General features: G+C 42.8%; 2 protein-coding genes across 7 annotated transcripts in view; one reads left to right on the top strand and one right to left on the bottom strand.

Annotated features, from left to right (window-relative positions):
- The window catches only part of arhgef12b (Rho guanine nucleotide exchange factor (GEF) 12b), a 153,114-nt gene extending 147,521 nt beyond the window's left edge, over positions 1–5,593 (top strand). For 2 of the 3 annotated variants that reach the window (XM_060913327.1, XM_060913329.1), the window contains 3 exons: positions 802–1,022; positions 3,885–3,960; positions 4,055–5,593. In XM_060913327.1, the coding sequence (XP_060769310.1) occupies positions 802–1,022; positions 3,885–3,960; positions 4,055–4,065 (308 nt within the window). In that variant the 3' untranslated portion in view covers positions 4,066–5,593. The remainder of the gene's footprint in view (positions 1–801; positions 1,023–3,884; positions 3,961–4,054) is intronic. The other variant, XM_060913328.1, reaches the window with a different exon arrangement.
- cenatac (centrosomal AT-AC splicing factor) lies at positions 5,594–25,795 on the bottom strand. 4 transcript variants are annotated; one of them, XM_060913331.1, is made up of 11 exons: positions 25,594–25,795; positions 19,666–19,832; positions 19,489–19,587; positions 19,337–19,403; positions 19,196–19,258; positions 10,214–10,275; positions 8,070–8,199; positions 7,960–7,990; positions 7,792–7,887; positions 7,533–7,665; positions 5,594–7,442 (listed from the first exon to the last, which is right to left on the bottom strand). In XM_060913331.1, exons 1-11 carry the CDS (start codon positions 25,708–25,710, stop codon positions 7,337–7,339), a joined length of 1,071 nt encoding a protein of 356 aa, XP_060769314.1. In that variant the 5' UTR covers positions 25,711–25,795; the 3' UTR covers positions 5,594–7,336. The 4 variants fall into 4 exon arrangements, with proteins under 4 accessions (XP_060769314.1, XP_060769313.1, XP_060769316.1 ...); XM_060913330.1 differs by having other exon boundaries at positions 8,070–8,202; XM_060913333.1 differs by lacking the exon at positions 5,594–7,442 and having other exon boundaries at positions 7,539–7,665; positions 19,170–19,258.
- Positions 25,796–26,905: the final 1,110 nt, after the last annotated feature.

The following is a 26,905-nucleotide window of genomic DNA, read 5'->3' on the forward strand; positions in this document are numbered from 1 at the left end:
CGCCTTTTTCACGGCTGAATCGCGCAGATCCGATTTTTTAAAAAAAAAAGCGATATTAATTCATGAAACATGAAGTATAAGGATGAGAAAAAAACAGTTTAAATCGGGAAGCTGCGCACATTTGTGCAGCCTGGCGCAAATGTGCGCAGCTTCCCGATTTAAACTGTTTTTTTTTTTTCTCATCCTTATACTTCCTGTTTCATGAATTAATATCACTCAGTACCTGAGTATTAATGTTGAAAGAATCCTCAGTGAAATGGTCCGAACACAGTTTGTGGGAAACAGTAGGTGCAAAGTTTTTTCAACAGGTGTTCTGTAAAGTTATCCTACCTCTTGGATTTGTCCTACCAAGCCTACTGCGCATGCGCAGGTGAGCCCACACTTTCCTCAGCTTCGGGTCCTTGGGGAATGCAAAAAAACTTACTCCAGGGCATTTCCCATTGGAATTATTGCAACCATAAGCAGCACAATACACCATGATGTCCAATGTACGTTAAAGACTATAAAAACAATTTTCTTGTCATCCACTTCTCCATTCATCTACCCGCTTGTGCTGTGCCCGAAAGTTTTTGTGACGTATGATCACGTGACAGCGGCTCTTCCGGTTGCAAAAAAATGCATATCGGAAGTCGAGCAGAAATGCCATATAATCATCACGGATATAACGATTTTGCTGAATTTAATAGATGATTTTGTATTTGTTGATGCAATTAATTCATATTTTTAATGGAAAGAAACTGATATAGCGTGCATTTATGTTTCATGTCCCATATCCTTTAACATCCTGCCTTCCCCCGACAGTAGGTAGTTACATGGTGCTGGAGGGTTACGGCGGTTCAGGTGAAAGCAGCACTGATGATGATGGGCAGGTCTGCAGTACCGACCCTGCTGCAGCAGGAGACTCGGGCATCGACCTGAAGAAGCTCCTGTCCTCCGCTTCGTCTCAAAGCAGAGGACCCAACTTCAGCAGGCAGGTCATGACCCACTTGCGCCTGCTTCAGGCGAACCTGCAGCAGCTGAAGGTAACCCTGAGTTTACTGTTCACTAGGGCTTCGGCCTCAACAAACCTGGATTGCAATTGTATGACCAACACCCGCATGAGGCATTACTTGGATGAAAAAAAAATAATAATCAATGGCTTTAAATCAGCATTTAATTACCTCAAGGCTGGCCCATCATCCAAGACATGTTTTTGCCAGTGAACATGTTAATTTGCTTTATTGTAAAACCAAACAAACAGTTATTCCACGAAATCGAGTCGTACATGAGCTGATAGATCGGCTATAAGCCATGTACGACGGGATTGAGTGGAATAACTGTTTTATTCTATCCGCGTTCACTGGATTTTGAGAGAGAGCAATTATTTTTAAAATTATTATATCCCCGCTCTGAAGGAGGAGGGTATGGAGCACTTGCATGTGACGTCACATCCGCTCCAGATTGTAGACAAACGCCATCTTGTCAGTTAAACGCCGTCTTTCCGACACTGACTTTCATTATTTTTCGCCGAAATATTCAAATATTACCGTGCCGGAGAGTTGCATGGCATATAAATGCCACAACAGGAGAGGTCAGAAAACGGGAAGTTAGTTTCATAGGCTGCCACGGGACCCTGACAGGCGCGCAAAATGGATTGCTGCTATCGGCCGGGCTGATCCAAACAACAAGAACAAGGCATGGGTACCGACTGGAAGGAACAATCACTGGCGCCTGTGCAGTGACCATTTCATCTCAGGTTCGTCATGTATTTATTTCAGTATATCCATGTGGTTATTTGCAGCATAAGTTTATGACTTGCTCCAATAAAAAATTCCGGGAAGTGGGAGCCTGAGAAAAGGGTTGGGGCGGGGTGGTACGAAAAAACACAGTAAAGAACTTAAGAATTTACCACTGTCTTAGTAGTAAATCCTTATAAATAAATATGCCATGTATGATTCAACCATAATCGGCTGGTCAGTGCTATGCTAGATACTACTGGTATATCTAGCATCAGTTCTAGTGCTCAATACTTAAGTGACTTACCCGTCCAATGAGGATTGTTATTTTCTTCTTTACAAGATGCCACATCTTAGGGGGGCTGACAAATCCTGAATTTCTGTAAAGATAACTGTCCAGAGATTTTTAAGCACGCAGTGCTTCACCACTGAACAGCGAGGGAAAGTTGATGAGGTAATTATACACGTCCGGGTATTCCACCTCTGGCAGTTCCATATCCACTGACACGGTCGTGAAAACTCCATCCGGTAAGCGTCACTAATCTGTAGATCGTTTATTTTAGACATATATCTAGTTATCTGTTCATTAGAAAAATGAGCCGTGTAGTCCGTCGGTTGAAATTGATCCATTCTGTACACGAGTGCAGCAGTATTCAGCGGTGTTGTTTGCCGACAAGATGGCGGCTGTTAACTTTCCGGTCACGTGACTGCAAGATCTCTATACACCTCTGTCTGTAACACCCTTTTTCTCAGCAACCACCAATCATGGCCACTTGAACCCCAAGCACTTGGGGTTCTATACCGTTGTCATGCATCATCGATTTGTTTAACAGGATGCTCTTTGAAATCCCTGGAGAGAACGCTGCTCTTTACTTACTTGTTTCAGGGTTAATTATTGGTTGAAATCAACATTCATACTGTAAGTGTCCTATTCCTTGCATTCTAAGTGAGAGTGGGGTGGGGATATGTAAATGAGCTGATAGCAGAGTAGCCAATCAGAGCACACGATTGCTCAGATCCAGTGAATGTGGTAGAATAACGTCCAAAGGAAATCTGTCTCGATTTAAAATATCATGAACGAAAGCATTGTTGGATTTATTTCGGCTCGTATTTCCTCTTACTTTAAACGTCCTCCAGCTGTCCGTTTTCCAGCAGCTCAGACTGACAGTCAGGAACAAGCAAGCGATTTTCACTGAGGACCGTTTTCTCATATGCGGTCACTTTATTTTTGCATATGTGAGCCACCGTAACTCGCGCAAAGATCTTTTCCTGTATTCTGTCAACAAACATGCAAACTTACCTCATTTGCTCACCACTAACTGATTTAAATGAAACTGTAGTAACTTTTCCAGGGCAGTACAGGAAGACTCTTCCTCTAAAAAGTTCTTTGCATCACAATAGAGGTCTGTGTGGGACAGAATTTTCAGTCCCAATCCTGATGCAGACGTTATTTCTCACAAAAGTTCTTGTCACTGGCTTGGGGAATTAAACATGCTGAGCTCTCCACTGACCGATCCTTCACCTAGCGCACGTAGCGAGGGTGCGTGTTGCCAGGTGGCGTGCGCAGCTGAGGCTTTACAGACATACCCATTGTGAGCTTCACTAGAGGAGCTCTGCTCTTCTGCCATGATCGGAGATCTCAAACACGGAAGAGCGGAAAGGAATCGGAAACGTACGCGAGATTAGACCACATCTGCAAATTTAGGCATCTTAAAATGTTTTTATTAATGCCAAATAAAATATCCAGCACAAATTATATATGATAGACATTAAAATAAAAATTAATAATTTATAAATTAACACTTTAGTTAGCGGGACTGCAGCTTATCACCTCTCCTGCCTGCGCCCGCAATGAGCTTTCAAAATTTGTCCCGCGGGACTCCCGCAGGAGTGCAGGGCTCTACATCACAACATTCAAAAACGTATCCCACTAAACTGGTGCGCGGAAGATCCTGAAGCTCGTGGCCAGAAAAGTGCAGTAAAAATTGTAGTCAAAATATTCATGGGTGTTTCTCAGAAGGCAGAAATTGAGGTACATTTGTGTATTGTATCTAAAAATCAGTCATGTAAAATATAGTTTGTTACAGTAGTGTCATAGCTCTAGTGCAAATGATTTCATCCTTCTAATATTCGTACTGAAGTTTACTCACCCCCTTTTTTTTTTTAAAGGACGTAGAATCAAAATATAACCAACTATGCCAAAGGCACTCAGAGCAAGCAGCTACTGAATCAGAAGAAAACAAAGGTACTGCTTCGTTCTTTAACTTGTTCCACACTTACGGCTTAAAATATAAACCATTAACAAGTGTCTTGCTTCTGTGTCCCCCCCCTCCTTACAGATAAAAGCTAGTGTTCCTGGAGCTGTGGTTTCCTTCTGGAAGTAGGAGAGAGAGCGTTAACAGGAAGGTGCTGTGATCCCACTGCTCGACTCTTGCACATCTTAGCTGCCAGTCACTGGCAGTAATGAAGACCGAGACCCCAAACACACACAGTACAGAAAAAAAAAAAAAACCCGTTCTTTTGCTGACTTTCCGAAGAAAGAGCATGGGACGTTTATTTAGACATTCCGTCACGCTTAGCTGCTTCGGCTATTTATTTGGAGTTATGAAGACTGATTGAAGCAGCTCTATGAAACTTGCAAGGAAAAGAGAACGATGGCATCAAGGATAAACTAAATCCTGGACGGGCTCTTCAGCTCTCACATGGAATCGACAAAAATAAAGTGATGCCAGACGTAGTTCTACAGGCCTTCGACCTCGACTGCAATCGACTTAGGAAATGTCCTTCATAAGGACCAATGCTACATGAAGCCTAATGGGTCGTTCCTGTCGCGTATGGATATGAATGTTATGACTGCTGCGCACATCTGCATGAGGCCCCGTGGCCTTTAACTACACATCAGACCACTAAACTACAGGAAGAACACGTGGCTCATGCTGAAGCGTCAGCAAACACAATCAGGTTCTTCTTCATCTTCAGGTTTCTTAAACAGCTAAAATATGAGCTTCTCCGGTTATAAGGGTAGAAATCCTTTAAATCTAACATTGATGCGAAGAATCGCTCTTACTGCTGTTGGGGGAAAGCGAGTTGCCTGCAAACCTGAGACGATGTTCCTGTGTCCTCACCACCACCAACAACCTCCGTCATAACTTTAAGCTTTTTCCTCTTTTGTTGAATGACGCTACTGAAGATCTCTACGGTCCACTCCGAAGGACCAAGAGAAAGCTATCACTACAACGCACTATATATATATATATATATTCTTCTATTGTACAAGCCAAACTCGATGGGAAGTCTTACGGGATGGTTATAGCATGGATTTTCCTTTTATCCGTAATGTGGGAATGAAGTTAAAGTTAATGCAAGGACTTATTAAAAAAGACCCCTGAAGGTCTATAAGTGTAAAATTATGACCAACACTGCATCTCTTACAGAGACCTAAATTCCCTTGTCTCTCCCCCCATCTGCTTTCTATATTATGTCATGTATTTTAACAGACCGTACTAAAAAAACTCAAAGGAAAAAAAAAAAAAGACGACTGCAAGGTATCCTTAAATATTAATGTAATCTGTACTTTTTTTATTTTGGCTAATGTTCATGAGGTATATTTTATTATATTATTATTGAGCACTATTAATGATCTTTTAGCCTCATGTGGAAAGAAATGAATAGTTCTAATAGATTCTATTGCATAAATAAGACTGAACTGTTCAAAATGGAAAGAATTATTACACACTGTCTCCATTTTTTTTTTTTTTTTCCACCCACTGCAGAAGAAAGTGGTGAGTTTCTGGGTTTATTATTACCAAAAGGACAATATCGGAACCACTTCAATATGCTGCAGATTTATTCAATAAACTGGAAACACGAATGGTGAATTTGATTTTTCATCCTGCTCGCTGCTTTTTATTTTTAAAACATGGGACAGCAGGTTTAGGAAATGTCACAAAACAGCATTTTACATAGAATAGTAAGAAATAACTGTGCAGTTATTAGAAAATGTGACTGATCATGGAATCCAGGGACACATGTCGGCCCGGGGGCATTTTGAGTTATTGACAGATTCAGAAAGTACAGTTTCTAAGCTTTCCAATGATGCCTTCCATGTGGAGATCTGACAATATTTGAAGAATGTGTGGCCTTTTGAAAGTGTATACTTCTTAAAACAGGAAAGGGAGAAAATCGCCCTCAAAGTTTTCCTTCTCAGGTGGTGTTTACATTAGACCGTATCGTTTTCGTCGCGGATGCACTGTCCGTGCACATTAAAACGCCGGGAAACGACTCCACAGGCGGAACGATTTGAATCCGCCAGGGCCCACGTATTCAACCCAGTACGTATCTGATCCGGTGCTGTGTAAACATTGAGGAACGAGGATACGCAGTGCTGAGCTCTAGCTGACGTCGTCATTGGACAACGTCACTGTGACATCCACCTTCCTGATTCACTGGCGTTGGTCATGTGACGCGAATCGTTTTAAAAACGTTAATCTGATGATCTGCTGATTCGAAATAATGTAAACAGGGCCTCAGTTACTCTGGGTGCAGGGCGGGCACATAATGGTGCTCATTTGCATGACATTAAGGAAAGCCCTACTAGCTAGCACGATGCTACTTTCAAAGATCACCACGTCAATTTTCCTTCCATGCAAAGTATGCCCAAAACGTTAGAAAGATAACACAATGCTAGTTTCATGTAACCAAACCACAACACTCTCCGTTACATGCAAAAATAACAACACAACCTTAGATTAATAAACCTACCCCATCAGAAAGAGAAACGTCGCCTTGCACACATCAATGCCTCAGATGGAATGTAGTCCTAGAACACTTCCTTTTGGTTGCGGTTTTTTTGCTAGAAATGGTCATCTCCGATGTAACTACCGTGCGTCTGTTTGCTTCGCGGTGTTTCAGCTCCTCTGCGATCTGTTTCGCTTGCTCCATATTCATTCAATAGTGAAATTACACGCCTGTATGCAGCTTAAGTAGCCATGAGCTCAGCTCGCATCATACAGCTGATCGGCAAAAAAAAAAAAAAAACTTAAATCGTCACGTGAATGGCCCATATGGTAATTTACCCACACCAGGCTATAGTCCTGACAAAAACGAGACAATTTGCAACAAAAAATGTATGCTTTTCCAACAAAATCTATTATCTGAAATACTGATTGCATTCTTCAAGATCTCAACTTGCACATTATGGAAAAAAACGAAAATCACAAATTTCGAAAAAAAAATGCTTCTTTTGCGATTTTCTCGGATTCGTTTCGGCCGACGTGGATTCCGTGATCAGTCACAAATAAGAAAAACATTTGCATTCTTTAGTTAATAAAAATCCTAAACTTTTTGCCCTCCTTCCACAAATGCCTGTTGCTATAGCAACGATAAAGTGTGCGTTAATATAGTCAGATTTGAGAATTCAACATTGTTGTGGCTTTATTACAAGCGTATCACAGCAGTTTAGATCTAGGTTTCTCAATGTGAGAAAGGCAGCACAGTTACAAACTGCGTTTAATATGTTACATGAACTAGATCTACTGTACGTGCGTGCTGTGACTTAAACACGCACCTTAACAGTCTGAAATCTTGAAGATAGTTTCGTGCTCCTCCTGAGCATGTGTTGATCAGGCGTCTCCATTAGTGAGATGTTTCTGCTTCTTGGCTGCTTTACCTCCATGCTCGCTCCCTCTCTTCTGCCCACTTTTAGCCACCTCCTGTCTGAACTGATGCCTAAAAAAAAAAAAAAGCAACACCATTTAGGATTTAACCACTAATCGATATCATCGTATAACCTGCACGGTGTCGAATCTCAGCTCTCACCTGGACTGCCAGCGTCTGCCGCTGTTCCACACTCGGCCGAAAGACGGGAGCCATCCGGCGTCGGTGTGTGAACTGTGGTCGAAGTTGGCGCCTACACGGTTGGCTGGGAGCTTCTTGAGTTTCTGCTGCTCTTCTGTAACAGAGATTTGAGAGTGGCGCCATAGAAAAACCCAACAGGAGCTTGGCCATTTTTTTGGTCAGATTATCCTTTAACACCCAAAATCGCTCCAACTTAAAAAAAAAAAAAAACCCTGCTTACTGTGTTTAAGAAAATCCTGAAGCGATGGACCGATGTCCTGCGAGTTACCCGCCCGCTCGTCTTCTGCATCCTCCAGCAGCCATGGAGGCACTGCCCCTAAAACAGCATTCATACAACTCACACGCAATTCAACCAACGGGCTCTGTCAACACACCGAGTCAAACTCACCTGTGTGAACGTTTCCACCGGAAGAGCAGTCCTTCAGAAGGAAACATCACCAGTTAGTTTCTCAGATTTAAAAAAAAAAAGGCCAACATGATGAACTCTTCAGAAGTTACCTGATAGCCAATGAAAGTGAGGCCTTGTCCTGAATCGTCCCACTGATTCTGCATGAAGGGCTCATTATGGCTTGGGTCTTCCTGCTCGCGCAGTCCACGGTCAAAACGTCCCGTCTGCTCTGAACCCGTGCTACTGAGTTACAAAAGGGCGCACGTGAAATGTTATCCAACACCTTCTACAATCTCGATATGACAATTCCGCAAACTACCAATGTTTATATGGTAATGTAGAACATACTTGGTTACACTGTTAAAACTAAAGGGAATGCTCGGCCAAAAACACATCTTCACAATTCCCACTTTACTCAGACGTGTTTGGTGTCTTAAGTTTCTGTTCAGAGTTTTGCTGGAACTAGCAGACTAATGTTGCTAACAAGGAAGACAGTCTTGCTTATATATTTGTCCAGAAAGTCATCAAATCTTGCTTCAAATTATTATTATTTTTTAACTCAAGTTGAAATGAGGAAAATAATGAACCAAAATGGCTGCCCAATAATTTGTGTTCAGCGACAAAGTGAGGTTTTGTTTGTAAGGAAGGAGATGCAGTTATGGGACACTTGACCATCAAACTTGTCCTTTTTGAAAATCCCATTCCATATTTATTCCCACTTTTTACTTGTATAACTCATCTCTACTCTTCAACTAGATCTTCATGGAGTTTACTTTGTGCACAGGTACAGTGTCATGCAGGAACAGGTTTGGGTCTTTAGTTCCAATGGAGGGAAATTGTAATATCACACAAGACAAAGAGGTTCTATCCAATTGTATTTCCAACGTTGTAGCAATGATTTAAACAAGTGTTGCCCAGTAGCACTTGTGATGAACACGAAGGAAGATATTGCAAAAAAAAAAAATAAGTACCCTATGGGTACTGCTTATGAATACAATTCTGATACCACATCCATACAGTAAACATCTCATATCATCTCTAGCCGCTTTATCCTTCTACAGGGTCGCAGGCAAGCTGGAGCCTATCCCAGCTGACTATGGGCGAAAGGCGGGGTACACCCTGGACAAGTCGCCAGGTCATCACAGGGCTGACACATAGACACAGACAACCATTCACACTCACATTCACACCTACGCTCAATTTAGAGTCACCAGTTAACCTAACCTGCATGTCTTTGGACTGTGGGGGAAACCGGAGCACCCGGAGGAAACCCACGCGGACACGGGGAGAACATGCAAACTCCGCACAGAAAGGCCCTCGTCGGCCACGGGGCTCGAACCCAGGACCTTCTTGCTGTGAGGCGACAGCGCTAACCACTACACCACCGTGCCGCCTACAGTAAACATAGTGTATATATTTACGCTGAGGCAGTAGCCACAAAAATGAACAATTTAAAAAAAAAAAAAAATCACATAAGTAAAATACACCAAGTGTCTGTACTTTATATTATTCTACTCTTACAGTTTTCGAAACTGAAACCTCCGAACCGAGGCTGACTTGCACACACTGTTGCCATGACCCAAACTCTTACTTCCTGGAAATGGCCCGGCACTAGAGCTCAGTGGAACGCACTTTCCCTCTGTAATAAGCATAAACATGTCTGAAAGCAGTTTATTTTGAACGGTGAACCGAATTGTATACGCTCACCGGCCATTTTAATCGGAACACATGTATGCGCGACTGTTACATTCTTACAGCACTATGACATAGTGGTTAGCGCCTCTACCGTATATGAGGCAGTTGCCACAACAAAAATGATTTTGACCTTTTTTGGTGACCTTGACCGGATGACCCCCAAAATGTTGGAGGTTCTATTTGAGACCGATGCCCGTCTAGCCTGAAAGTTTCATGAAGATTGGTCCAACCGTTTTCCCGTAATATAATTTATCAAAAAAATAAAGGAGGGCCCATATATGGCGATGGTCAGGTGTCCACATACTGCGGCTTGGGCTGTGCCGCTGGGATATTTGGAAGGGAGCGCTAACTCTCTTATACACAATATTATGATGGGCTAGCGTCACACTGACTCTACAACGATGAATGTTTTCCGATTATCAAATACAGCCGCTCTAGCGCAGAAACACGACACACCAAACGTCTTGGCTGATCACCTGCATTTGGTGTAAATCTAATAAGGCAGCCAGGTTAGATTTTCACCACGGTGTGAGAAAGAACACCGGTTGAGATCTCTTACCAGGTCGCCTGCTGGATGATCTGCTGCTCCGGTTCCGCAGACTGCTGCAGCTCTGGATCAGGCTGGGTTTGATTCAGGAAATGTCAACAGTAACAACCCACACTCATCATACATCACGATAACAAAAAAGCACTGCGATCAAACACTTATTTGAAAAAGGGTCAAAGACCAGGAGGAGAAATATGAATTTATAATAAATGAGTATAAAATAAAAAGCTAAAGGAAGTCAATCAGTTGCGAGGTCTGTTTTAATGAAAACACGCAGACAGTGATTATCACATACGCCACATCCTGTATACAGTACCACTCAAAAGTTTGCACACCTCCTAATTCAATAGTTTCTCTTTATTTTTATGAATTAAAAGTCACTTCATGTCAAAGTAATGATTGATGTCATTTCTCTTGACTTATTTGAGCAGTTCTTGACATAATATGGATTACTACAGTTGTCGAATAGAGTGATTTACTTTTATTTATTTTTATTATTTACAGTGCCTTGCAAAAGTATTTATCCCCTTGGTGTTTGTCCTGTTTTGTCGCATTACAAGCTGAAATTAAAACGGATTTTTGTGGGGTTAGCGCCGTTTGATTTACACAACACGCCGACCACTTTTAAAGGTGAAAATTGTGACAATAATTAAGATGAAAAAAAACAGAAATCTGGAGTGTGCATAGGTATTCACCCCCTTTCGTATGAAACCCTTAAATAAGAGCTGATCCAACCAATTCACTTCATAAGTCACATAATTAATTGATTAAGATCCACCTGTGTGCAATCAAAGTGTCACATGATTGGTCACATGAGGTCTGTATAAAATCAGCCTGTTCTGGAAGGACCCTGACTCTGCAACACTACTAAGCAAGCAACATGAAAACCAAGGAGCCTCCAAACAGGTCAGAGACAAAGTTGTGAAGAAGTATAGATCAGGGTTGGGTTATAAAAAATATCCCAAACTTTGAATATCCCAGGGAGCACCATTAAATCCATTATAGCAAAATGGAAAGAATATGGCACCACTACAAACCTGACAAGAGAAGGCCGCCCACCAAAACTCACAGAGCGGGTAAGGAGGGCATTAATCAGAGATGCGACAAAGACACCAATGATGACGCTGAGGAAGCTGCAAAGATCCACAGTGCAGATGGGAGTATCTGTCCATAGGACCACTTTAAGCTGTACACTCCACAGAGTGGGGCTTTATGGAAGAGGGGCTAGAAAAAAGTAATTACTTAAAAACATCACATTTGGAGTTTGCCAAACAGCATGTGGCAGATTCCCCAAACACATGGAAGAAGATTCTCTAGTTGAATGAGACAAAAATCAAACTTTTTGGCCATCGTGGGAAATGCCATGTGTGGCACAAACCCAACACCCTGAGAACACCATTCCTACAGTGAAACATGGTGGTGGCAGCATCATGCTGTGGGGATATTTTTCATCTGCAGGGACAGGAAAGCTGGTCAGGACTGAAGGAAAGATGGATGGCACTAAATACAGGGCAATTCTGGAGGAAAACCTGTTTGAGACGGCCAGAGGTTTGAGACTGGGATGAAGGTTCACGTTCCAGCAGGACAATGACCCTAAACATACTGCTAAAGCTACACTGGAGTGGTTTAAAGGGAAACATTTAAATGTCTTGGAATGGCCTAGTCAAAGCCCAGACCTCAATCCAATTGAGAATTTGCGGCATAACTAAGATTGCTGTACACCAACGCAGCCCATCTAACTTGAAGGAGTTGGAGCAGTTGTGCCTTGAGGAATGGGCAAAAATCCCAGTGGCTAGATGTGCTAAGCTAATAGAGACATACCCCAAGAGACTTGCAGCTGTAATTGTAGCAAAAGGTGGCTCTATAAAAGTATCGACTTTTGGGGAGGGGAGATACTTATGCAGGGCGGCACGGTGGTGTAGTGGTTAGCACTGTTGCCTCACAGCAAGAAGGTCCTGGGTTCGAGCCCCGTGGCCGACGAGGGCCTTTCTGTGCGGAGTTTGCATGTTCTCCCCGTGTCCGCGTGGGTTTCCTCCGGGTGCTCCGGTTTCCCCCACAGTCCAAAGACATGCAGGTTAGGTTAACTGGTGACTCTAAATTGAGCGTAGGTGTGAATGTGAGTGTGAATGGTTGTCTGTGTCTATGTGTCAGCCCTGTGATGACCTGGCGACTTGTCCAGGGTGTACCCCGCCTTTCGCCCGTAGTCAGCTCGGATAGGCTCCAGCTTGCCTGCGACCCTGTATGACAGGATAAGCGGGTACAGATAACGGATGGATGGAGATACTTATGCACACTCCAAATTTCTGTTTTTTCATCTTAATTATAATGTCACAAAAAAAAAAAAGTGCACCTTTAAAGTGGTAGGCATGTTGTGTAAATCAAATGGTGCTAACCCCCCCAAAATTCATTTTAATTCCATCTTGTAATGTGACAAAACAGGACAAACACCGGGGGGGGGGGGGGGAATACTTTTGCAAGGCACTGTACTGTTTGATCTCAAATGCCTTCTTCTTAAGAAGGTAACACACACATCCACTAATTAAGTTTTGACAAGGCACACCTGTTAATTGAAACGCATTCCAGGTGACTACCTCATGAAGTTGGTTAAGATAATGCCAATAGTGTGCAAAGCACCATCAAGGTAAACGGTGGCGACTTTGAAGAATCTAAAATATGAAACATTTCTTTTAACATTTTCATTTACCATATAATTCCATACATGTTCCACAGTTTTGAGGTCTTCAGTGTTGTTCTACAATGTAGAAAAGTCACAATACAGAAAGAGGAAAGGGGGGGGATCCTATGAATGAGTAGAGGGGGTGCACAAACTTTTGACTGGTACTGTATTTACTGTAACGATGTAAAGTCTGTCTATTCGGTGTCACACAAAAGAGGGTGTGTCTAATCTTGATTGCAAGGTCATTTCCCCCCGATCTCTCACCCTCCAGTTCCTGTAGATATTTCTGTTTGCATCAGTGACGCTTTCTGATGAGGGGTTTCTGTGAAGCTGCTTTGCCGTGATGGCGAGGATATCTGAAAGTGCTATAAACTGATACACTGACAACATCCATGAGCAAGTTTATCTATCAACAATATTTAAAACACGTGGTCCAATTCAGCTAAGGCTGGTTTAAATGGAGGCCTGTAATATAACTCATTATTATACATACAGGCCACTTTTTTCATGGAATAAAAACATGTATTCTATTCCCTTGTAGTGGGCTTATTGATGGCATGCAATATCATCATATCGCTTATCCTCCATGTATTACGCCACTCTCCCCAAAGGAGAATGAGCGTGCAATATTGGTACATTATTGCACATTGTCAAGACAACGTCACACATCGGCACTCATGCGAAGATCCAATGACAAAACTTTCCTGCTGCGCATGCGCACAATCGTTTCTTTGTCGGCCGGGAAAGAGAGAAGACGAGGCTAATCCAGTGCTACTGCTAAATAAACTGAAACCGAAGACATGCTGAACACCTAAAAGGCTACCAAAACTTCATTAGGTATTCTTCACACACATTTACAAGAGAAAAACATACCAATGGACATAAAAAAACTGGAAAAGAGACACGTTGGAGATGTAAAACCTCCGTGCTAGCGAGTGACAATTTGTAAACAAACATGGCCGCAAGGTTTGCTTCGTTAAAAGCAGAAACGTTTGAGAGAATTTTGGCTGCCAGGTCGCCCCGTTGTGTGTACCTGTCGATATTGATTTTAGAGAATTTTGAAAGAGAAAGACGCGTTGAACACCTGAAAGGAATGTGTGTATGTATATATGTACGTACTGTATGTATAATAATAATAAATATTGTTGGCTGGCTTGTATCATGCTAGCTGAATGGAATATATCGGATATACCACTCAATACCAGCCAATGTTATTTAAACAACATATACAAAACCTATAGGCTATGAATACACATTATATCCAAACTAACTCCACAAATGAAGTCTGAGACTCTTCTTGAATTACAGGAACGATGCTTCCTTTCTCAAACTACTCAGAAGTGTGTTCCACACTTTAGCCCCAGTTTAGCAAAAAAAAAACAAAACCCTGATACTTAGCAGTTTTAGCAAGGGGCAAGCAGAGATCAGCTTTATTTCGAGTACATGTATAGAGATCACATGAGTAGCGAAAGTCATGAAAGTTGGAAAGTCATTCAAGAAGTTGAAAATTTGTAGTCAAATTGGATATTTCCTGCAAGATTCTAATGGCGGCCAACTAAGAATCCGACTGATTGCATGTTGTTGGATTTTGCGACCATCAGTAATACTGACCACGTGCCTTTGAATTTTTTTTTAAATAGTCATGATCAGTTTTTCCACAATGATCCCAGACAGTAAACAAACAAGGAAAGCATCATGGTGTTCTACACAGCGATACAAGCCTCATGAGGGATGATCTTACAGGCTTTCCATAACGTGCCCAACCGAGATGAGATTTTGGTGGAAAAGTGGTCAATATGGTCATTCCAAGAAAGGGTTGGACCAAACACCAAGACACTCGAACTGATAAACTCTAAGGTCCATAGATACAAACGGCGCGCCTTTTGGCGGATGCCGCCTTTTTCACGGCTGTCTGGGGGACTTGCGTGAATCGTGCAGATCCGATGAGGTTTTTTTTTTTTTGGGGGGGGGGGGGGGGGGGGGGGGGCGTTGGAGTGTCTGATTATAATTTCATCAAAGTAAATTCTGTATTAAAATTACTAAATAAGCAAATGCCATTACAGTCCATGAAAACGTAGGAAGTATGAGAAGAAAACAGTAAATCAGAAAGCTGCGCACGTAAAGCCAATTGGCTGCGCGCCATTATCTGCCGCTGGCTGCACTTCACTGCACGCGCAAGGATTTCCATCAGTCCAACGTAAGTTTACGTGCGCAGCTTTCTGATTTACTGTTTTCTTCTCATACTTATACTTCCTATGTTTCATGGACTGTAACGGCATTTGCTTATTTAGTAATTTTAATACAGAATTTACTTTGATGAAATTATAATCAGACACTCCAACGCCCCCCCCCCATAGGTCGCGTTAACCGACAATTGTCCGTCATTGACGGATTTTTTTTTAGCTATGACGGAAAAATCTAAAGGCCGTCAAGGCATGCAAGTTCACTGCAGTTATCTAAAGAAGTAGAAAGCCAAACTGGGGTGACTATTTCCCATGACACAATATGGCGTACACTGCAGAGGAATGGCATGCATGGATGCCGTCCACGAAAGAAGCCTCTCCTAAAGCCCAGGCACAAAAAAGCCCACCTAGAGTTTGCCAGGGCCCATGCTGACAAAGATGAAGACTACTGGGACTCTATACTCTGGAGTGATGAGACCAAGATAAATGTTTTTGGAACTGACGGCTTCAAAACTGTATGGCGTCACAAAGGTGAGGATTACAAAGAAAAATGCCTGGTGCCTACAGTGAAACATGGTGGTGGCAGTGTCCTTATGTGGGGCTGCATGAGTGCTGCTGGTGTCGGGGAGCTGCATTTCATTGATGGCATCATGAATTCACAGATGTATTGCTCTATACTGAAAGAGAAGATGCTACCATCACTCCGTGCCCTTGGTCGTCGTGCACTTTTCCAACATGACTAAACACACATCTAAGGCCACTGTTGGATTTCTGAAGAAGAACAGGGTGAAAGTGATTCAGTGGCCAAGTACGTCTCCTGATCTGAACCCAATCGAACACCTATGGGGAATTCTGAAGAGACGAGCTGAGCATCGCTCTCCATCCAGCATCCAGTCACTAAAAGAGGTCATTGTTGAAGAATGGAAAAAGATTGATGTTGCAAAATGTCGCCAACTTGTTCATTCCATGCCTAGAAGACTTGGTGCTGTCATTAAAAATCATGGAGGCCATACAAAGTACTAGATGTAGTAGTTTTTGTTGTGGGGTGTACTCATTTTTGCACCACCCTAATTTGAGTAAAACTGAAAAATGTGTAATCTAAGGCTGCTGGGCCATAGAAGGTTCACGCTGCACGCTGCATGCTGCACGCTACACGCGTGTAAAGAAAAGTGGACAAACGTAGCATGACTTGCTCTGGGCCATAGAACGGCGTTCACGTTGCACGCTGCACACTTCACGCGTGAAGCGTGAAATGAACATGCACACTTTTTTCTAGGCGTGAAGATGGAAATTCCAGTCAATGCATGCGGTCACCGCCGCGCTAGCCAATCAGAACGGGTCTAGGGAGATAACGCTATGCTTTCAGGGGAAAACTTCAGAAAAAATATAATTGAATGGTATAATTGAAAAATAGTTCTTCATCGGGATTGTCAAGCAGATTATAGAATGTTCGGTGAAATTCACCACGGGTTTCTCTCAGAAGGAAGTGTTCTCGGCTCCAAATTCTGTTCCTTTTTCTCTTCCTCTGTCTCAGTAAAAGCAGAATGAGGCAATCGTCGTCATCCGAAGAGTCCGTATTGTTGGTTACTCGGTCAAAGTAGAACAGACGCAACACGTGAACATCCAAGCATGAAGTTTAATGGCCCAGGGTCCGGTTCTTCACGTGAACGTGTAGCGTGCAGCGTGAACCTTCTATGGCCCAGCAGCCTAAGTTATATTATTAACCTTACTTTCCCGTTATAAGTTAAACAGATGTTATATTAAACTTTGTCTCGTCAACATTTTGGAAATTGTTTGTGTTCATTGAGATATTGTTTAAAATGTTCCTTTTCAAACGGGGTGCACTCATTTACGCTCAGCACTGTATGCCCGTTAAGGCACAACAGCTGCAGTGTTTTTAGCGGAGGGAAAATGGGTTCACAAGTGACCGAACGTCAGAATCTCTGTTCATCTTTTTGCATCATAAATACATAAATAAATGATTAAATAATACAAGCTTGTTCTGTGAATTAATTTTTAAATGAAAATGAGTCCATGAAAACACAAGTTAATAAATATATAGCATTTATAGCCTATATACACGGTCATTTAAAAGTTTAAATAAAATGACAGATAATAATGGACAATGACGGAATTTTTACGACCCTGTCCGTCAAAATGATGGACAATGAAAGTCTAATGCAACCACTGCCCCCCCCCCCCCCCCCCAAAAAAAAACTCATTGGATCTGCACGATTCACACAAGTCCCCCAGACAGCCGTGGAAAAGGCGGCATCTGCCAAAAGGCGCGCCGTTTGCATCCATGAAGGTCTTATTGTGTACCGTAACACAAAAACTGGTAACCGTGGCAAGCTTTTGATGTGTAACTATACGGATTATCCTGGTTTTGGAGGAGTAGTTAAGCAATAGAAAATTGTCGTCAAGCCAGTTTATAATATTATCAAGGTTCTCTAGAGAAGTAATGGCCCTTTTCCACTACCCTTTTTCAGCTCGCTTCAGCCCAACAGGGCTCGCGTTTCGACTACCTGAGAGCAGCACGACTCGGCTCGCTTCAGCCCTGCTTAGCACCCAAAACTCGCACGGTTTTGGAGTGGGGCTGAAGCGAGCCGAAGCGAGCCAAACCGAGCCGAGTGAGGCTTGGGGGCGTGAGCAGACACTCCCCTGTGCACTGATTGGTGAGGAGGAGTGTCCTCACATGCCCACACACGCCCCGCGAGCGCGCTGGGATCTGTAAACACCGTAAACCCGGAAGAAGAAGAATTGTGAATTACGAGAATTTCTGAAGCCTTATCAGGGTCTCTGCACATTTCTGACCAGCAAAAATAATACTTTTTAAGACCATTTTAAGACCACTGAGTATAAAAAATAAGACCACTACCGCGGAACAAATACGTACAGTAAAAAAAAAAAAAGCACACTCTAGGTTAAGTTCAAAGCATTTTTTTTTAATAAATAAGTGCATCTTCTGCAGAACCCACAGTATTTCTGCCTTCAGCGTAGCGGTTGGGGCGAATGCCGCGAAAGCACTTGTGCTGGGACCCGGAGACGCTAAAGCTGGCGTTGCACTTTTTGTGACCGTAGAGGCGAACATTGGCATGGGGACTGTTGTTGCCCAACTAGCAGCATAGCACATATGCTTTTCCCCTTTCGAGTGAGCGTCAAGGGCTTTACAGCCCATTGTTGTTAACTTGATGTCTTTCCGACATACCTTACATCTCGCTTCATATTCTGAAGTTGCTGTTGTTAGCCAACTTTTGTATTTTGGCTCCTCAAGCCACTTCTTACTAAACTTACACTTCCCCATCTCCGTTCATGTTCAACCACTTCTTCCTCGTCTGCTCTACTCTCAATGGTTCTACTACATGGATAAAAGAACACACTGCCCCCAGTGGCATGGTTCCTGCGCTATTAGAACTAGTGCTAGACACACAACGGCTCTTGTGCTACTTGTTCAGCATCTTGATAACAAACGACGCTGGTTGAATAAATAACGTTAGCACGGAAAAAAAATCCAGCCATATGTTTTTTTTTTTCATTTACCGTAGGCTACCCGGATGAAATTTAATACCATAGCTCAAAAAAATAGCGAAATATAATGCTTTTTAAGACCTTAAAAAACACATATTAAAAATAAGACTTTTTAAGGATCCGCGGAGACCCTGCTTATGCGCCTCGCCTCATCTATACGCTCTTGCCAGTATCTGTCCGCGTTGTCGGTGACAACAAGCCACAGCACCAAGACCAGCAACACTAACGACTCCATGTCCTCCATGTTTATTGTTTACTATCCGGGTCGTGAGACTACCGCTTAAAAGCTCACTGATGTCACTGTTTGCGCCGCCTAACGACATCACGTGACGTCCACCCACTTTCGCTAACTCCACCCAATGTGTCCACCCACTTCCAGCCAGCACGGTTCAGCGCGGTTGTAGTCGAAATGCAACTCCAACAGCCCCACTCAGCTCGACTCAGCCCAACTCAGCACGGCATGGCTCAGCCCGACTCGGCCGCGTTTGTAGTGGAAAAGCGGCATAAGATTCAAACGTTTCATAAAAAGCTTTCAAATATGAATAACGCACTGCGAGCGCTTGCACAGAGATATGGATACTGTTGCTTCATTCCTGGAACACAAACCTCTATTAGAGCCTGCAGAACTTCCAGCCTGTGTTGCTCCTGCGACCGGATTAAAGCAGCTTGCTGCACGAAACAAAACCAACATCAATATTAGAAATCATACCTGTAAAAGACAACAGATACATTATGTCGAAAACATACTTCTTTAATAAGCGTGTCCTCTTTCTCTTCATATCGTTCGAGAGCTTTAGCAATTTCTTCCTTGAATCTAAAGAAAAAAAAAAAACTTTAAACTTAAGAAGGAAAAAAAAAAAGATAATTGACAGGGTACAGTAAGTATTGATCTGTTGTACCGGTCAGCCTCCTGCTCGGTGATGATGAACTTCTCTTTGTGTTTATGGTCCGCTTTGTTCTTCCACCAGAAGGCGTTTGTGTTTTTACGGTGCTCTTGACTGAAACAGAACAGCGGCACACACATTTTAACGTATTGTACTCATCCATCAGGCTATTCGGAGTGCGTCAAGTCTTACGTGCTCATGTGCTCCAGCAGCCCTCCGTAAAGCACAGCGACTTTGCCGTCAGTCACGTGCTTCCGCACCTCCATCTCGCAGCAGTAACACCAAAACCTAGCCTCGTGCTCCGAGCCGTCGAATTTCTTCACCTGTGGACACTTGAGGGTTCGCCGCGCTTCTTTCACCTGCATCCGGTCCAGTGATGGGGAAACAGATGGAACAGAACGTTAGATCAGTGTAAGGTTATTTCAGCTGGAAACAAAATCAGATCAGAATATTTCGATTTTATGGTCAGTGGAGATCAGATACCGACATTCGCACAGTACAAACTCGTTTACAGGAATCTTCCTCCATCAGTGGAGCTGATCAGAAAATGACAAAGATTCATCCAAACCGATTACAGACAGCCAATATATTGCACGATATGGCAATATGACGATAAATTAAGTTTCAGTGAGATATCGTGGAGATTTTATTTTAATTTCCAAGCAGACCTGACGGTTAAAATTTTGTACTGAATCTTTACAGTAGAATTTTTTTCACTTCTTTTAAAATTGTTCAATCAATGTATTAAAGAAATAAATACATCATGAAACACATTTCCAGCTTTAAGAAATAAAATAAAAGCAGTCCTACTGTTTTACCTCAGGTTTGCTAAGAAACCTAGAGGTTCTGACATAGAAATCCTCAAAATTCTTCAAGAATCGTGAGAATTTTCACTACATTCAGACTGCAACCTGAAACGACCCATATCCGATTTGTTGTGAAATCCGATTTTTTTGTTAGGCCGTTCACATTACCAATTATATGAGACTTGTATGCGATCTCCAATATGAACGGAAAACGACCCAAAAGTGTCCCGCATGCGCAAATTGACATGTAATAAGCACATCTACGTAATACGTAAACAAAAAAAAAAAGCGCACTCTTCAAGTTTGCAAGTAAAGCATGGAGATGAGGCGAGACCTGGCGATGTGGTTTTTGTGGCGGCGGCGGAACTCACACAATAATCTGATTAATGTGGGCAGCAGACTAATGAGACCGAAGGTGTCAAATTACTGGAAATTTCCAGAACAATCTTATAATCTTGTAATACAGGATGGTTTAACATCCAGGTCCCTACCAAATCCACCATTAGCTTGATCAATTCTATAAAAGTCTATTTAAATTCTGAAAACTGTACAAATGTTGTTGTTTTCCACCAAAGAGGCGGGATTAGCCAACGCAGAATAGTGACGTTTGTCTCTTGTTGATGACGTGTAGGTCGCATGAATGCGACCTGTCCGGTCAGACTGCAGTCGCATGTGAAAATAACAGATATGCATCGGAATTAGGACCACATATCCAAGCGGCCTGGGTCGCATGTGAAAAAAATCGGATCTGTGTCATTCAGATTGTCAATAACAAATCGGATACAGGTCGCATATGGGCAAAAAAAAAAAAATCAGATATGGGTCGTTTCAGGGTGCAGTCTGAACGTAGTCTTTTGCCGCTTTTCCACTACCAACGCGGCTGAGTTGGGCTGAGTCGAGCTGAGCGGGGCTGTTGGAGTTGCATTTCGACTACAACCGTACTGAACCGTGCTGGCTGGAAGTGGGTGGACACATTGGGTGGAGTTAGCGAAAGTGGGTGGACGTCACGTGATGTCGTTAGGTGGCGCAAACAGTGACATCAGTGAGCTTTTAAGCGGTAGTCTCACGACCCGGATAGTAAACAATAAACATGGAGTCGTTAGTGTTGCTGGTCTTGGTGCTGTGGCTTGTTGTCACCGACAACGCCAACAGATACTGGCAAGAGCGTATAGATGAGGCGAGGCGCATAAGGCTTCAGAAATTCTCGTAATTCTTCTTCTCCCGGGTTTACGGTGTTTACAGATCCCAGCGCGCTCGCGGGGCGTGTGTGGGCATGTGAGGACACGCCTCCTCACCAATCAGTGCACAGGGGAGTGTCTGCTCACGCCCCTAGCCCCACTCGGCTCGGTTTGGCTCGCTTCAGCCCCACTCCAAAACCGTGCGAGTTTTGGGTGCTAAGCAGGGCTGAAGCGAGCTGAGTCGTGCTGCTCTAAGGTAGTCGAAATGCGAGCCGTGTCGGGCTGAAGCGAGCTGAAAAAGGGTAGTGGAAAAGGGCCATTTGAGACATTGGTTTTCCCAAATAATCCAGCAACTCAGGTAAGAACTGGCCTTGATATAAGATCAGAATCATATAAATGAATAAAAATGTGCATCAAAAAAAAGAGAGATAGTGCACCATGTAGGAGAGCTCGGGGTGAAACGCGCAATGTGTACAGCGCCCTCCACAATTATTGGCACCCCTGGTTAAGATGTGTTAAAAGCCTTACAATAAATTCAATTCTTATTGCAGAAGCATCATCTCGCACTGAAAATTGTAGAAAAATTTAACCTTTAACTCAAGTGAATTAAAAAATAAATAAATCCATGACTAAGAAATTATTTTTCATAAAATCAGCTGTTCCACAATTGGCACCCATAACAATTCCTAGAAAATAAATGTAATTGAAGCATTTCTGGTCATTTCTACTGTAGTTTCAGGGTTTCCCATACATAGACCATTGTGTTGCGCAGCGCCACACAATGGATTCCTATCACCACACAATCAGACTCGCGATTTTGAAAAAAAAAAATTCCGTTGCGTATCGTTCCGTTCATTCATAGTGCTCTTTCTTCTCGTTCACGCGCGTGCACACAGAGACAGAGAGAGAGCGAGAGAGACAGAGAGGCGTGTACACAGGCCTGCCATTGCGCATATATCCAGACTGCAAGTAGGCCTGTTAGGCTAATTAAAAATAACGCAGCCTTCCCGATTCGCCTTCCAACCTCTTATTTTAAAAGGTAGCCTACGTCGTGCTTGTGATGAGCTTTATCATAGCCTTCTTGGCTTACAGGAAACGGACATCCCCGAGTCAGGCTATAAACCAATTTTAATGCAGACAGTAGCAGCTTGACGTGAGGAACCGGCCTTATTGCATTATCCCGTTTATCCCGCTTCAGCATTCATGCAAGTTATTAATAATGGCTTGACATTCACAGTAAATAAGGATTTCCCACTAGCCTAAATAAAATGTTATACTCGCGGGGATGCCTAGTTGATGCTATCTGAAGCATAAAATCTGAATATTTTAAGAAACATCTTTATTAGCAAAGTAGATAAACCATCACTGCATCACTGATACGCGCACACACTGGCAGCTGATTCGCCCACTCCTCCTCTCCACGCATACTGCTCTTGAGTTTTTTTTCAGGAAGCCGTGCAGAATTAAATGTTCTGATAGGGCATGCAGGCTTTGCACCAATTAGGTAATGCTTTTTCATTATTGTTAGTTGCCTTGGTGTTACCTTAAGTGGTTTCTTGCATCTAATTATGATATTTTATTATTATTTTGTTGTTCCATTATACTATTTATTTCATTTTAGTATTGGTTGAGGTAAGTGTTGAGTTCAATATTTAAAATAAAAACCTCCAGCTTGTTTTTTGCAATTTATTCCTTGAATGTCAACTAAAGAATGATTGAAAGATCGCCACCAAAAAAGGCAAAAAACTAAACTTTAACTTCAATTTTGGTGAGTAATTTTCATAAATTTAAAAGACAGGTTTTCCACCAACATCAAGCCCAGCAAACTAATGGCCTGCCCTGTAATGTAAAGTTGGGTCGAGGAATGAAACCAGGCAGGGTTCTGGTAAAAATTGTTTTAGCCGTCTTCTCTTAAAGAACTTAAAAGAATTTAGATTGAACTGAATAATCTCAAATACTTCTTGTAGCTTTAAAATAGTCCCAGCAGGTGACTCTGAAGAAAAATACTGTGTTTGAACACCGCCCACTGTAAACACTTTGCATACACCCCAATGACCAACTCCACCAACCGCAACGACACCACCGCGCACGATTCCCTCATCGGCACAGTGGAGCACCACAAATTGCTACCTCGTCTGTGGGAAACACTGAGTTTATAAAGTTGATCAGAGTATCTAGGAACCTCATATCTCATTATCTCTAGCCGCTTTATCCTGTTCTACAGGGTCGCAGGCAAGCTGGAGCCTATCCCAGCTGACTACGGGCGAAAGGCGGGGTACACCCTGGACAAGTCACCAGGTCATCACAGGGCTGACACATAGACACAGACAACCATTCACACTCACATTCACACCTACGGTCAATTTAGAGTCACCAGTTAACCTAACCTGCATGTCTTTGGACTGTGGGGGAAACCGGAGCACCCGGAGGAAACCCACACGAACACGGGGAGAACATGCAAACTCCACACAGAAAGGCCCTCGTCAGCCATGGGGCTCGAACCCAGGACCTTCTTGCTGTGAGGCGACAGCGCTAACCACTACACCACCGTGCCGCCCATCTAGGAACCTTTAATTAGTAATTAATTACATCCTGTTTCCCTGGGGTATAAATATGATGTGACACAGAGGCCTATTTCTCTTATCCACTCTTCAACATGGGAAAGACAAGAGAACACAGTCGACCTTCATAAGTCAGGCAACGGCTACAAGAAAATAGTCACTCGCCTACACCTGCCCATATCTACAGCCAGAGGAATCATCAAGAAGTTTAAAACAACTGGAGCAGTGGCAAACAAGCCTGGACGAGGATGCAAGTTTATCTTGCCACCACGCACAGTGAGGAGGATGGGAAGAGAAGTAAAAAGTTCTCCAAAGCTCACTGTTAGAGAATTGCATCAAAGAGTAGCATCTTGGGGTCACAAAGTCTCCGTAACAACCATCAGGCGCTATCTACATGCCAACAAGCTGTTTGGGAGGCATGCACGGAAAAAGCCTTTTCTCACTTACAAGCATAAACCTAAACGTCTGGAGTTCGCTAAGCGGTACTGGGACCGTGTGCTTTGGTCAGATGAGACCAAGATAGAGCTTTTTGGCAATAAACACTAAGTGGGTCTGGTGTAACACAAAAGATGACTATGCGGAAAAGCACCTCATGCCCACTGTGAAGTGTGGGGGAGGATCGGTGATGCTGTGGGCCTGTTTCTCTTCCACAGGCCCCGGGAACCTTGTTAGGGTGCACGGCATCATGAACTCTTTGAAACACCAGGACATTTTAAATCAAAATCTGGTGGCCTCTGTCCGAAAGCTGAAGATGGGTCGTCACTGGGTCTTTCAGCAAGATAATGACCCTAAACATGTGGCCAAATCTACACAGAAATGGTTCACCAGACACAAAATCAGGCTCCTCCCATGGCCATCTCAGTCCCCAGACCTCAACCCAGTTGAAAACCTGTGGGGTGAGCTGAAGAGGAGCGTGCATAGGAGAGGACCCAAGACGATTTAGAGAGATTGTGCAAAGAGGAATGGTCGAAGATCCTTCTCTCTGTATTCTCCCATCTTGTGAAATGTTATAGGAGAATATTAAGTGCTGTCTTGTTGGCAAAAGGGGGTTGTACAAAGTATTAGCATCAGGGGTGCCAATAATTGTGGCACACATGATTTCATGTAAAATAATTATTTCTTAATGTGGGATTTTTTTCCCCACTGAATAAATTAAAGGTTGGATTTTTCTCTTTTTTTTTTGTCCTATATATTTTTTAAAAAATGTATTAGAAGCCAAAGAACATATCTTAACGAGGGGTGCCAATAATTGTGGAGGGTGCTGTATATACGTACACACATTATACAAATCCAATGAAGCTGAGTTTTAAAACAGTACATTAAATTCACTTAATCGGATTCAAAATATTTAACAAATGATCAGCGAACTTTTTTTTTTAAATTATTCAATAAATTCTGAAAGCTGTTCAGTGAAACCGTCCCAAATGGCTCATTACTCCCGACACAAGTGCACTGCAGATCCATTAGCAAACATTTCTTCAGTTACTTTCCTAGTGCCCTTATCTACTAAATAATGCGCTATTTGGAACACAACCGTTAACCGAAAAACCAGCGCATTAGCTTAGCTCAGCTCACCTTATCCAGGAATTTAACCAGAACTACTTTTAATTTACTCTGGTGGCTTTTTCCGTAGATGTGACCTTTTCCTGAGAAATCCGTCTGTCTGCATACGGCGCAATAAAACGCCCCCATTTTAAAACCTCAGTCGCTTTTCGTGTTAACAAACAACATCGTTAGCGTCTGAGAAAATGTTTGTTAGGCAGCGTTTCTTCTTCTGTGGAGTTTAACGGCAGCTGGCAACCAGGACGTGTTGCATTACTGCCATCTAGTGGTCAGAGTTTATCAGGGAGTCTCCGACCCAGTCCCTTTTCTCCACATCTCAGAAGGTTCACCGTGTTTCTTCCAATAAATCCAACCCGCTGTATCCTTAATACCAAATCCTCCCTTACAGCGGCATAGAAGGGCGATGGCCAACAACAGGAACATTTCACTGCGCTCTAAATAAAACCTGGAGGGCTCATAGCCAGTGTTGCCAGATTGGGCGGGTTTAGGTGCTTTTTGGCTGGTTTTGAACATATTTTGGGGGTAGAAAACGTTAGCAATATCTGGCAACACTGCTCATAGCCTGTTCCCCGCTGTAGAGACCAGTGAAGCCGTCTTGGCCGCCATCTTACTACTCGCATCGCGTGTATTTGGCTTGTGTTAAACCATAGTATCCGATCAAATTTGCCCCAAGAAAAGTCTCTCCTGCCCCCCATTACCACCTCCTCTTATTTTCCCCCCCACTCCTTTTTATTAAAAAAAAATAAAAAGGAGTGGGGAGATACCCCATTCCTTTTTATTACCTCTTTATTTAAATAGGAATGGGGGTAAAGTGGAAAAAAATAAGACGAGGTAATGAAGGGGGGAAACCACGAGATACTTGTCTTGGGGCAAATTTGATCGGATTCGATAGTTTAACACGTAAGCCAAATACACACGATGAGAGTGGTAAGATGGCGGCCAGATGGCTTCACTCTGATAAACGCGCTCAGTGGAGCATTTGCGCCCTCTAGTGCTCCGAATGAGCAGGAAATTTTTAAACAGCAGCTCGTTACTGCCATCTGGTGGATTCTTCCTAAACTACACAATAATCTCTTCTCCCTATAAAAACTATGATTTACACCAAAACTCTTGTGGAATTTAAAAGCTCATCTTTATTAAATGAAATTACTGTTTTCACTGCCACTGTGTTTTATCTCCTATGTGCAGTTTTCTTTATTACACTATGGATAGATAGTTGTATATAATCTCCACAAAAGCAGAGTTACTGCTGACACCAGCACTGATTATTTTCCAAGAACTGCTCCTCGGTTGTTTTATTCCTCCAATACAAATTGCCAACACC

Source organism: Neoarius graeffei, chromosome 28 (assembly GCF_027579695.1).
Source record: "Neoarius graeffei isolate fNeoGra1 chromosome 28, fNeoGra1.pri, whole genome shotgun sequence".
Lineage (NCBI taxonomy): Eukaryota > Metazoa > Chordata > Actinopteri > Siluriformes > Ariidae > Neoarius > Neoarius graeffei.

Coding starts and splice junctions, on each gene's coding strand:
- cenatac (XM_060913330.1), bottom strand. CDS start 25,710: ATGGGGGCGTTTTATTGCGCCGTATGCAGACAGACGGATTTCTCAGGA. Junction 19,588..19,665: donor CTGCTGGAGCACATGAGCAC/GTAAGACTTGAC, acceptor GTTCTGTTTCAG/TCAAGAGCACCGTAAAAACA. Junction 7,443..7,532: donor GGCAGACGCTGGCAGTCCAG/GTGAGAGCTGAG, acceptor TTTTTTTTTTAG/GCATCAGTTCAGACAGGAGG.